The 12,314-nt window shown below is 36.9% G+C and overlaps 1 protein-coding gene across 13 annotated transcripts in view; it reads left to right on the top strand.

The window, feature by feature from the left end:
• Window positions 1-12,314, top strand: part of LRRC7 (leucine rich repeat containing 7) — a 566,189-nt gene that overhangs the window by 152,488 nt on the left and 401,387 nt on the right. For 2 of the 13 annotated variants that reach the window (XM_032297101.1, XM_032297108.1), the window contains one exon: window positions 9,488-9,564. The exons of the other annotated variants lie outside the window; for them this stretch is intronic. In XM_032297101.1, coding sequence (XP_032152992.1) covers window position 9,564 — 1 coding nt within the window. In that variant the 5' untranslated portion in view covers window positions 9,488-9,563. The remainder of the gene's footprint in view (window positions 1-9,487; window positions 9,565-12,314) is intronic. 13 annotated transcript variants of the gene reach the window in all.

Below are 12,314 nucleotides of genomic sequence, written 5' to 3'. Positions count from 1 at the left end.
TCAGGCAGAGGAGTTAAGATTTAATGATGTAGGAAATAGAAAATTGAGTTTCTGAGGCAGGAAGGAGGAACACAGCATGTCATTATCTCACTATGGTAGAGTTTGTGTCAGACTTACCTATATTGGAATTCCATCATCACCAACATGGCCATAGCTTCCCACCCATTAAGAAGAACATACTGCCTATGTCATAGAGATGTTTTTATTCATTGATTCAACAAATAGCAAGTGGTTCTTACTTTGTACTAGACATTGATGAACAAAATAAACTCATTTCTTGGCCTTATTATGCTCACAGTCTAATGACAAATACAAAAAATATATCAAAAAGGATAAAATTACCAAGTAAACAATTGTGATAAGGGATAAGAAGGAAAAAAGCAAGTGATAGAGTGCGGTCGGATGTGTCTTTAAGTTGAGTAGTCAGGGAATTAAGGGTCTAAAATGATGACGATTAATGAGGAATAAATAAGCAAAAGTTTCTGTAGCTGTTGAGAATCCCCCTATGTCCATTTGATCCTTGTTATTCCAGTCATGCCATGGCATCTAAGTGCAGGCATTGTCATATCTGCCTGAGAACAGTCTTTCAGCTTGTGTTCAATGCAGCCTGTAAGTACAGAGGAGTGAATGCCCCCAGATGCAGCCTTCCGTGATTGACAGATGGGTGTAAAAGAATAAACAGCCAACCCTCTTTACCCTCTGCTGGGTCACCCTGAGGCATATTCCACATTGTCTGTCAATATCTGCCAGCAGAATAGAGCCTCAGTTACCCAAATTGGTAATCTGCTTTATTACACACCCATTTCTGGCTTCCTGTCCTTCCTTGTTTTATTTCTTTATTCTTTTATTGGTATTTCCTGTTTATTGATGTTTCCTTCCCAAATAAATTATTTATTCTCAACTCTGTCTCAGGCAGAGTCTGAGGCAAGGGAAACCCACCTGAGAAAGATATAATGCCTAATCACCTAGGATAATATCTAGAATAAAATATGCATTCAGTAAATGTTAGTTCTCCTTTTCCTCACTCTTGTTACCCCACCCCCAACTCAAACATGCATAACAAAAATGTTTTAGAAAGTCACCTCTAGACTAGACTATAGTCTTAGAGGTAGATAAAGCTCTAGACTAGATTATAGTCTTAGTCATCTCTAGACTAGATTATAGTCTTAAAGGTAGGTAAAGTCAAACATGCATAACAAAAATGTTTTAGAAAGTCATCTCTAGACTAGATGATAGTCTTAGAGGTAGGTAGAGTCATAGAGACTCATGAGAAAGCAGACTTTGCTTTAGAACTAATGAAATACAATAAAGACCCAGACAGACCAAGGTGAGATGCAGGTGTCACTTGGTTATAACGGTCAGTTTATGACTCTCTGTATCCCTCACTGCACATTATATACTCTGCTGGACTACATGGCTCTAAGGGGTGGTATAAGAGAGTACTCATGTTGCAAAGAAACCCTTGGGTATCCTTTACACACACTATTAGACTAACAAAAGTAGACTAAGAGATCTGTAATGTTCAGTAAAATTGGTCAGAGCTTTCCCAGGCCTCCCGCTCTTATCTGGCATTCCTAGAAGCACCAAGAGGAAATGTAGAAGGGCTTCTGATGTCCATCAACACCCTAAAGCCACAATATATACATACGATGCATAAAACCTAAGTAAAACAATGTGTTTGCTGTATATATAAGTGGATTTTCAAGTCAAGTATTTCTGTCTTCTCTTCCAATTCATTTCCCACTCCTTCACCAGTCTAAAGTCCCTATTGGCTGTTGTAAAATTTAAAAATTTATTTCCTATCAGAATCTTCAAGGTCTGATCTCTCCTATCGATTACTGAACCACCTTCCTTCATGTTCATTAGGCTTAGGCATACTGACCATCATTCCGTTCCTCAAAATACGTCACATACCTTAGTGCCCTTTTTGAATGTTGTTTCTTCTCCTAGAATATTCTTAGTATTTAACTCCCTTTCATCCCTGAGGTATTCACTGAAATGTTGAGGTCTTTATCTGAGTTAGTTATTACTTTAATAGTGTGTATATCAATAACAAAATTTCTGTAATATACAATACTGAACATCTATTTAGGCCAAATGTGTGATCATTGGTTGGGGCCTGATGGTCAGGATGAACTTTACTCAATGGTTGTGCTGATCTCATATGGACATGTTCATGTCTGGAGTCTCTGTTGGTATAACTCTGCCCCATATGTCCCCATCTTCCTCCTAGAACCAGTGGGCTAACCTGGACAGGTTTATTTTATAGCCTTTATGTATGGCAGAAATGAGACAATGTGAGCAGAAACACACAAGACCTTTTAAGAGATAGATTGAGAACTGGTCCACTATTACTTCCACCTATTTTGTTGACTAAAGCAAGTCACAAAGCCAAACCCAACCAACATCACTGGCATATTCCTTCTACAGAAATAAAGAAGGTGGGGATTAAATATTTCTGAAAAATTACCTAATATACTACAATGTCTTCACTGTTACTTCAGTTCAGAGCTCTCAGATTGTTCCCTTCAAAGCAATTGTATTTTCTGTAACTATTTGGTTAGTGCCTGTCTTGCTCATGAAACTTGATAGTAGACAAGAAAGAATAGACTATGCTGTGGTAGCAACAAATTAAGCTCCAAATTAACATGGTAAGTTTATTTCTCCTTCATGTCACAGTTCAATGCAGATTGGGAGGCTCTCCTTTGTAGATATGCCAACTGGGTATTTGCAGCTTACCAGGGAAAAAGAGGAAAAAAAGATCACAAGATTATATTTTTCCCAGGGCCAGACCTAGAAATGTTTTTTATTATGTTCACTCATCACTGACCAAACTTTCAGTCACATGGCCCCAGTCTAACTGCAGTGGGAAGTGGGGACAGAAAGATCCAATCTTCTTACATGATAGGGGAGAAAAATTGGTTTGGTGAACACAGCTTTGTTTTCGTCAGGACTATGAGGTTTTTGATGACAAGAGCCTTCTCTAGCCCCATAGTGTGTAGCAAATAGAAGCTCTTAATTTGTTCAAAGAATGAATGCATGCTATCTGACTCTGAAGTCAGGTTTTACATCCATGTAAAGAGAATAAAGATACATGCCTAACAAACAGAATCATTACAAAGATTAATACTCTGTATGGTAGGGAGTTGTGTTATAGGGAAGATGGACTCTCTCAGGCCTCTTTTAGTTTATGACTTCACTTCTGTTTCAAAAATGCATAAGAAATATTGAGTATCAGTCATAGTTTATAGTAATAATGAGGAAAAATTATTGACAAGTAACTATGTAAGTGGATATACAAAGAAAAACTTTTTAAGTTTCACTTCTTACGATAATGGTAGGGATGATCGAGAAAAAAAAGTCAAGACAGGAGACCCAGAGCAGAGAAAGAAAGAGTGGTTCAGTTTAGCTCAGAGTCTTCACGACAGCTTCAGAGCTTCCTTCTCTTGCCCTGAATTTTGTACCATCTATTCCTCCCTGTAGACTTTACAGATTTGGAGATGGATACATGTTTAAAGGTAACAGTGAAAGCTTTACAGATATCTACAGCCTCTGCTGTTTTTATTTTCTGTCTTTTTCCTACTGGGCTTAAGGCAAAACCATGTGCATGAAAGAAACTTGAGGAATCTTGGTTTTGTTCCCTGAAATTTAATTAAAATGTAATAAAGTATATAAAATGCTTGGAATATTTAAAGCAGTGACCCATCATCAGAAGCCCTCTCTGAACCACTAGATTGTACTGAGTGCCCCTCTTCAGGATTCCTATGGTACAATGTGTACACCTCCACCATATCACTTCTCAGATTATATTTAAATCTGCTTTAGATCCCTGCCCCTCAGAGATAAGCTGTTCTGCGGAGCTTATTTCATATTGCATCTTAGAGCCCACACCGACTAGATAACAAGAAGAACTTAGTCTCAATTTGGAATTCTGTTTTCCCTTTTAGTTTCTGAAGACATTTATATATAGACCTTAAAGACCTGCTTTTAAATTCAAGTGACTCATAGCACTTGCTGCAAAAATGTTCGCTCCACCCAGATCTTACAAGTCCAATGATGAGTGTATGGCCTCATCCTTTCTGAAAAGCCCTCCAACTCTTATAAGCTGGGCATCTGAAAGATGTGACAACAAATTTGATTTTTAAACAATGAATTTTCTGAAGATATTTGTGACCTTCAAAATATAGTAAATTCTCACTTGCTGAGGATGACTGTGGTATAATTTTTCCTAAAATGGTAAACTGAGTTTGGCTATTTAAAATTTCTGTCAAACCTGTAATTCAATCTAAATATGATCTCTATCATAATTCTTGCTTGGAGTAATGCTTATCACACTTCTTTGATATACAGTGCCCGTACTTCATTAGATCTTAACACATTGTTGGCACTAAATAATCAATGACTATTAGTAATCATGTCACAAAAACTCTGGAGAACATTGACCATGAGACTGAGTTAAAGTTCTTAGCCAGTTCAATATCTGTTTCAAAGCATCCTTGACCTTTCAAATCCCCTGAATTTTTCATTTATTCAGTAATTGAAATCTAAATCTAAAACTATGGTATTATCACGAGTGCCCACTGCAGCCTCTAGATTCAGAAGGTTAATTTTAATGAACTTTTAAACACTTGCATTAGGCAATTTCATTTAAATATAATTGAAATGTGAAGCTGGGTAGTTGTAGTGCTTGGCATTCAAATCTGGTCTGTTTACCGTGTAGTCATGGCTCGAGTGCTATAGCAACACTTGATAAATATTACAGTGTCTAGAGTCATAAACACTGATAATAAGCATAACTGAACAAGGTCTTTGCTCCTGAGAAGCCATGTTTTAAGTAGGAGCTTATACCCTAAGGACTTTTAACAAGCACTTTCCACTTTTCAGTAGCATGTCAGAGGCAGGTCAAACTGGGGTCAAACGCAGCTTAGGCCACAGAAGGATGGAGAAAGTTCGGAAAGTACATGCTGGTGAGAATTACCATGTACCTAATATCCATTTGGGGGTCTTATGTCATCATCTACATATAATCAAAGCACTGTATGAGGAAATTGTAGTTCAGAGATTTCAACTAAAAATCTAGAAACCAGAAATGCCACAAAAAAGAGTTATGGCCCAAAGCAAGGAGACTTTCAAAAGGCTTTCAAACAATACTTTCATATATAAGCTCTTTTATAAAGTCATTTAAAATAGACTTTAACCTAGAGGCTCAGTCACTTAGCCAAGTGTACCCCTGACCAATGAGGACAGTGAGAAAAAGAATACACACACACACACACACACACACACACTCTCTCTCTCTCTCTCTCTCTCTCTCTCTCTCTCTCTCCCTCCCCCTCTCTTTAAACTTAATTTTTTAAAGTATCTTCTTTTATTTAGAAAAAAAGAATGGGTCATGTGCAGTGGCTCACGCCTGTAATCCCAGCACTTTGGGAGGCCAAGGTGGGCAGATCACCTGAGGTCAGGAGTTCAAGACCAGCCTGGCCAACATGGTGAAACCCCATCTCTATTAAAAATATAAAAATTAGCTGGGTTTGGTGGTGGGTGCCTGTAATCCCAACTATTTATTAGTCTGAGGCAGGGAGAATTGCTTGAACCCAGGAAGCAGAGGTTGCAGTGAGCCGAGATGGCACCACTCCACTCCAGCCTGGATGACAGAGTGAGACTCCGTCACACACACACACACACACCATTAAGGCTGGTATTTTGGTCTCTATTATAACCAAAAGTTCTTTTTACTTTTTCTTTCAGCATTAAAAATGTACTAGCACTAGTGACTTAAGTGCATTTGGTCTCTTGTAAAAGAGTAATAAAATCCTGTGTTTAAAAGTATGTGTGCCTTCCTGGCTTTATTCTTCTTGTATGAAGGAGTGGGGTGATAATGTCCATATTGCACTAGCCATGGAAAGGCCCAATTTCAGCTATTTGCAAGGGAGAAAAGCAAGTCTACTCATACTTAAAATAATAACTGCTGCCTATGTAACACAAAAATCTATTGTTCTAAATTCAGACATATATTCCCTTCAGTGTATTGAATGGTGAATCTGCCTTAACATAAAGGGGCATTTTTTGTTTTCAACAAAATGACAAGATTACAGACAACAAGAATATAATAGTTTATTTTTAAAAGATCACTACAGCAATAATATATTTTAGGCATATAATTTTACCTATTATAATAAAAAATAATAACAAATATCCTCCTTCTACAGAGAGTCTTTGCTCTTAAGAAGAACTTATTTTAGGCCAAGGTATAGTGGCTGATGCCTGTAATCCCAGCATTTTGGGAAGCCAAAGCAGAAAACTCACTTGAGCCTAGGAGTTCCAAATCAGCCTGGGAAGCATAGTGAGATTTGGCCTGTACCAAATAAATAAATAAATAAAATAAACAAAAACAAAAAATTAGACAAGTGTGGTGGCCTTCACCTGTAATCTTATCTACTCTAGAGGCTGAGCTTATAGAACCACTTGAGCCTAGAAGGTCAGGACCACCAGTGAGCCATGATTGTGGCACTGCACCCCAGCCCAGATGACAAAGTGAGACCCTGTCCCAAAAACAAACAAAAAGAGCTTATTTTAAATTATTGTTTTAAAAAACTATGAGATGTTAAGTTTGATGATTACTGCCATTTTACAGAAAAAGAAATTAAATTAGCTGATTCCTCTTTTCTAAATTGCAAGCCTATGCTATACCAAATGGTATTTAATCAGACTGTTGAATGCTGTTTCCTTAATATTCAGGTACTTTTATGATCATTTCAGCTAAACCTTAGTTACTTGAATTGCACAGAGTTGGAATCTGCATGGCATCTGGTATGAAACTGATCAAAGGGCTTGAATTCTGGGGAATAGACAGAATTGTTTAACATTAATACTGCCCTTTGCCCCAAATAAGAATTTTCGGTCACAAAATGTTAGTCACAATAGCCGAATGCTGTTGTCTATCAGACGCCTAAGAGCTTTGCTTGGAAAATATACCCAGTAAATCTTGCTAATTCCTGGGATTTTCTTCTTCTGTCTCTTCTTATTCTGTCTCTTTATTAATCCCAATGCTAAAACTCATCCAGCACCCTCATAACAAATATTTTGTAGAATTTGCAAAAGGAATCATATGCAGAGAGGTTTGTTATATGGCGTGTCCACAGCCTTACACCAATTCACCTTGCTCTCCAGGCCTCCCTTCGTCCCAGAATGAGATTCTCCTTCTTCCACTCCCAAACACACTCAACTCCTCTGAGTTTCTTCTTCTACACCAAGAGGACATACTGAGGAATTTTTCCAACATCTAATCTCCCTCTAGGAGGAAACTTACCAATGAAAATTTGTCCAGTTTAATAAATAAGCAATACTTATCAAACTTTTTTAAAGTATGAAAGTCTTTATACTATATCATCCTGAAATCTGTTGAAATGCAAAGGTAAATCATGGAGGAAAGCAGCTTGTGAAAAAGTTACAGTTTAGTCATTTGATGTAATGAAAAACATTAGAATCTATTGAAAAGTGTTATGAAAGGGAATAATGAGAAATGGCAATTTAGAGGACACCGAAAAATTACATACAACTGAAAGGAATCAGCAAAGGCTTCCTGGAAGAGGAAGCTCATCGTCCGGACTTTGATAGGAGCAGTAAAACCAGGGGCAGAAATCAGTAGAAGGGTGGTCCTAGTGCAGGAGCAACATGAACAAAGATGAAGTGGGGCCCAGGGTGGGGAAGATTCCACCAGGTGTTTTGATATTCCTGGTCCGTAAAGTACGTATGAAAAACTGTTGTGGGTAATGTCGGGGCAGAGAATCACTTTTTCACTTGAATGCCAAGATTAGGAATCTGATTTTTTTTTTTGGTCTATTCTGTGGACAGTGGCAAGACTAGAAGGAGCATTTTTACCATGTTAAAACAGTAATTTCTATCTCATTTTAATAATGTATTTATAATCAGGAAATTATTTCTGCCTAAACACACAATTTGCTAAGCTTTATTGATTCTTTGACTATGCATTTTATGTAAACAAAGAATTGTATCAGCCAGGTGCAGTGGCTCACGCCTGTAATCCCAGCACTTTGGGACGCTGAGCCACGCAGATCACAAGGTCAGGAGATTGAGATCATCCTGGTCTACATGGTGAAACCCCACCCATCTCTACTAAAATACAAAAAAAAAAAAAAAAAAAAAAAAAAAAATTAGCTGGGCTTGTGGTCCCAGCTACTCAGGGAGCTGAGTCAGAGGAATTACTTCAATCCGGGAGACAGAGGTTGCAGTGAGCTGAGGTCATGCCACTGCACTCCATCCTGGCTACAGAGCAAAACTCTGTCTTTAAAAAAGAAAAAAAAAAGAGTTGTATCAATTAAACATAATCTTCAGCATTTTACCTGCTATTTATATATTGTCATTGTAGTTTTTAGTTTCCAAAATATCATTTAAAGTTTCAAATTCAAGAAAAGATTTTAGTATCTAAGTCATACTGTGTAAAAATGGCTTAAGTAGATCTTGAAGTTTTTGGTTTTTTTATTTCCTTTTTAAAATTTTTAATAGAAGCATTGCACTAAGTAATAATGATAATTAAGCCTCCCTTTATGACTCTTAAGACATACCAGGCCCTGCCTGACTCTGGACATGAACTAGATACTTTTCTGTCCCACTGATAAGTGGAAATTCCCTATAGTCCTGACTTATACATTTAATGATTATATAAAGAGTCTTGGATTTTATAGATGTAGTTATAAAGACTTTATATTGAGTATTCAAATTAATAAATTTAAAGTACATTTTCTTATTTATTTTCGATATCAACCATGAAATGTATAGAGTGCAAATCACAACACCAAGTTAATGTGTCTATCTCCATCAGTCTCATGCAAGTCACTTTTCTAAAATACACTTAATTACAAATGCATTTGGGTATTTCAGGCTCAGTTATTTAGTTATACTGAATACATTAAGCTATGACTATATGCATACGTAATAACAATGTCAAAGCACTTAGTTCTGTTTTAATGACCACTGGGAATTACCAAATCAGTGTTTAAGATATAATAGCAAGAATATAAAATTTTATTCATTCAGAATAATTAGAGGAGAAGGCAACTCTAACCTGTATGAATCTAAATTATGATTTTTTTAATTTTTTATGATTTTCACAACAAGAAAAAATGCATTTTACATTTATTATTTAGTTACCAGAAATAAAATAGGCAAGAAGGAAAAGCACTTTGTAAAGCATTTTTGCTTAAAGGTATCCAAGTATTGCTTTAAGAAAGAATGTTGTACAACAGTGCCACTCTTTTATTCCACCCTGGATTTATATACCCACAGCTCTTATGTTTAGTGGTAGTGTTTATGAAATTATCCTTATAGGATATGTAACCTGACAATTAGGAAAGCATCTGATTAAGCTCTTCACATTCCATTCTTGCTTATTATGTTCATTTAGATGCATTTGTCAATTTATAATTGCAGTTAATTAAAATTTTTTAAATTTTCTTTTTTTTTAAAGGAGCCCGCTACATGAAAAAAAATGCAAGTCAAAGTGGTCACAACCTAGAAGTCCGCAGAGACAGGAATAACTAGCAAGTAGATACTATGTTATTTTACTATGCTTAAGTATATAGAATTCAATAGTGCTATGGGAATTTTACACTAAATGACCAAATAGTCTTGTAATTTTAAATTTATACTTAGCAGTTTTCATGTTAACCTATATCACATCAGGAAAATAATTAGGAAGCAACATGGTAACTATGAATCTTAGGAAACTCCTTTTCTGTCAGTAATAATGTAATTCCATTCATAGGAAATGTGAACTTAAGTATTGTATCCTCTCTCAGATCTTATTTTTAGAGCCCCTAATTCAATGCTTATTCCATCATAAAAAGAGTAAATGATTCTCCCTATGTCTTGTAACATATTTATCCACGACGTAAATGCATTGATTCCTCTCATAAGCCATTAATAATTATTATTATATAATAATGCTTTTAAGAAATAAAGTGAAATTATATTCCTTTTTGAAGGTTACATTTCAAAAATTCAAGGTGATATCAGATGAAATCTAGGCACAAAGCGGGAGCTTTGTATTTATCAGTATTTCCTGACATTTTCAAGAAATGAAATTGGAGGTTCAATGATAAAAGCATGCAATGTTTAGATAAATGGTTAAAAAATGAATTTAAGAATGTGGGAAAAGTAAATAAGATTATTTGAATAGCTAGGAGAATCTTTGAAAATCTCATTGCTCCATATTAAAGTGGTCAGAGTTGATCCTTTCTCCACAAATGTATCTTAAAGATTGTAATAGAATCAGAAAATATTAAAGCTGAAAGGATTTTAGAAAGTATTTACATGAATATTTCATTGGTATGGAGAAAGGAACTAAGTTTGCAATTGAAAATGGATTTTACATGTATATCTACATATATACATACATTTTTTTCAAGATAGAACTTAATACAGCTAGTTCTTAATTTAATAGGACTTATTCAGTAGTAATGACGATTAAAATATACATTTGAACAAAAATGTACACAAAATGATGGCAGTATCCATAATCAAAATAGTGGGCATAAATGTTTTATAATTAAATATTCATAGTAGTAGATATTTCTATAACCACAGAAATGTGTAAAATTGTGTTTCAGTTGCTTAACATTACAGATTCCAAAAGCATTATATAAACCAACAGAAGTTTCTTCCTTTTCACTCTTCTTTGACAGCTTTATGAATGACAGGTCATGAATGATAAATACTTCTCAGATAAACTTTACAAAATATTTATACAATTGGAACCACACCTTTTGATAAGAAGAATACTAAGCAATGACTCAATAGAAATGAAAAACATTTTTATAATGAAAATTATTAGCTTTTAGTGTATTTGGTTTATAAAATTAGACTCTTTATCTTAGATTGCCATAAAGTGACACATGCTTATCCTATAAGGGGGTGGAAAGGAAACACCTTAAAAATTCAAATTTCAGTTGGGCCAACTTCATGCTGAAGGAGGAAAAATTGTAAAACTGCATTTATCGATACCTTGGTAATAGACGATATCAGTTTTAGCTCAGAAGGAACTTTAGAAGGCCATAATTAAAAATATTTGGAAAATTTAAAAACAGAGTTAAGAGGAAGGGAAGGGGAAGGAAAGAAAGAGAGAAAGAAAGAAAGAGAGGAAGGAAGGTAGGAAGGAAGAAGGAAAGAGAGAGCTGTGTGTGGTGGCTCACACCTGTAATCCCAGCAATTTGGGAGGCTGAGGTGGGTGGATCACAAGCTCAGGGGTTCAAGACCAGCCCGACCAACATGGTGAAACCCCATCTCTCCTTAAAAAGAGAAAAATTAGCTGGGTATGGTGGCGCACATCTGTAGTCCCAGCTACTTGGGAGGCTGAGGCAGGAGAATTGCTCGAAACCGGGGAGGCAGAGGTTGCGGTGAGCCGAGAGCATGCCATTGCACTCTAGCCTGGGCAACAGAGTGAGACTCTGTCTCAAAAAAAAAAAAAAGAAAGAAAGAAAGAAAGAAAGAAGGGAAGGGAGGAAGGAGGGAGGAAGGGAGGAAGGAAAGAGAGAGAGAGAAAAGAAAGTAGAGAAAGAAAGGAAAAGAAAGAGAGAGGGAGGGAGGAAGGAAGGAAGGAAAGGGAGAGAGGGAGGGAGGAGGAGGAAGGAAGGAAGGAGGGAAGGAAGAAAGAAAGGAAAGGAAAGGAGAGAGGGAGGAGGAAGGAAGGAGGGAAGGAAAGGAAAGGAGAGAGGGAGGAGGAAGGAAGGAGGGAAAGAAAGAAAAGGAGAGAGGGAGGAGGAAGGAAGGAGGGAAGGAAAGGAGAGAGGGAGGGAGGAGGAAGGAAGGAGGGAAGGAAGAAAGGGAGGGAGGGAGAGAGGGAGGGAGGAGGAAGGAAGGAAAGAAGGGAGAGAGGAAGGAAGGAAGGAAAGAAGGGAGGAAGGAGGGAGGGAAGGAAGGAAGGAAGGAAGGAAGGAAGGAAGGAAGGAAGGAAGGAAGGGAGGGAGGGAGGGAGGAAGGAAGGAAGGAAGGAAGGAGGGAAGGAAGGAAGGAAGGAAGGAAGGAAGGAAGACAGACAGGCTTGGTAGCAGGATGAGACTAGAGTGCAGGGAGGTAGTTTGGTGCTGGGAGACAGAAATCAATGGCTTGTGGTAAGCCAGGCTCAGGAATGTGGTTGCAGTAGAGACAGAGAAGAACTTGATTTGAAACAAATATCTTCTTTACCAAGTTCCATGGGCACCGGTTTGTGATCCCATTATTTGAGACCTGGAACACTAAAAGAATAGCAGTTAGCTTCAATAGAGGATATTAAAATGGTAACTTTAGTTTGGAACGTG

This window comes from Sapajus apella, unplaced genomic scaffold (assembly GCF_009761245.1).
Source record: "Sapajus apella isolate SASKATOON/1434 unplaced genomic scaffold, GSC_monkey_1.0 scaffold36, whole genome shotgun sequence".
Classification (NCBI taxonomy): Eukaryota; Metazoa; Chordata; class Mammalia; order Primates; family Cebidae; genus Sapajus; species Sapajus apella.
Note: the sequence above shows the minus strand (reverse complement) of the source record. Positions and strands in the feature narration are given on the sequence as shown.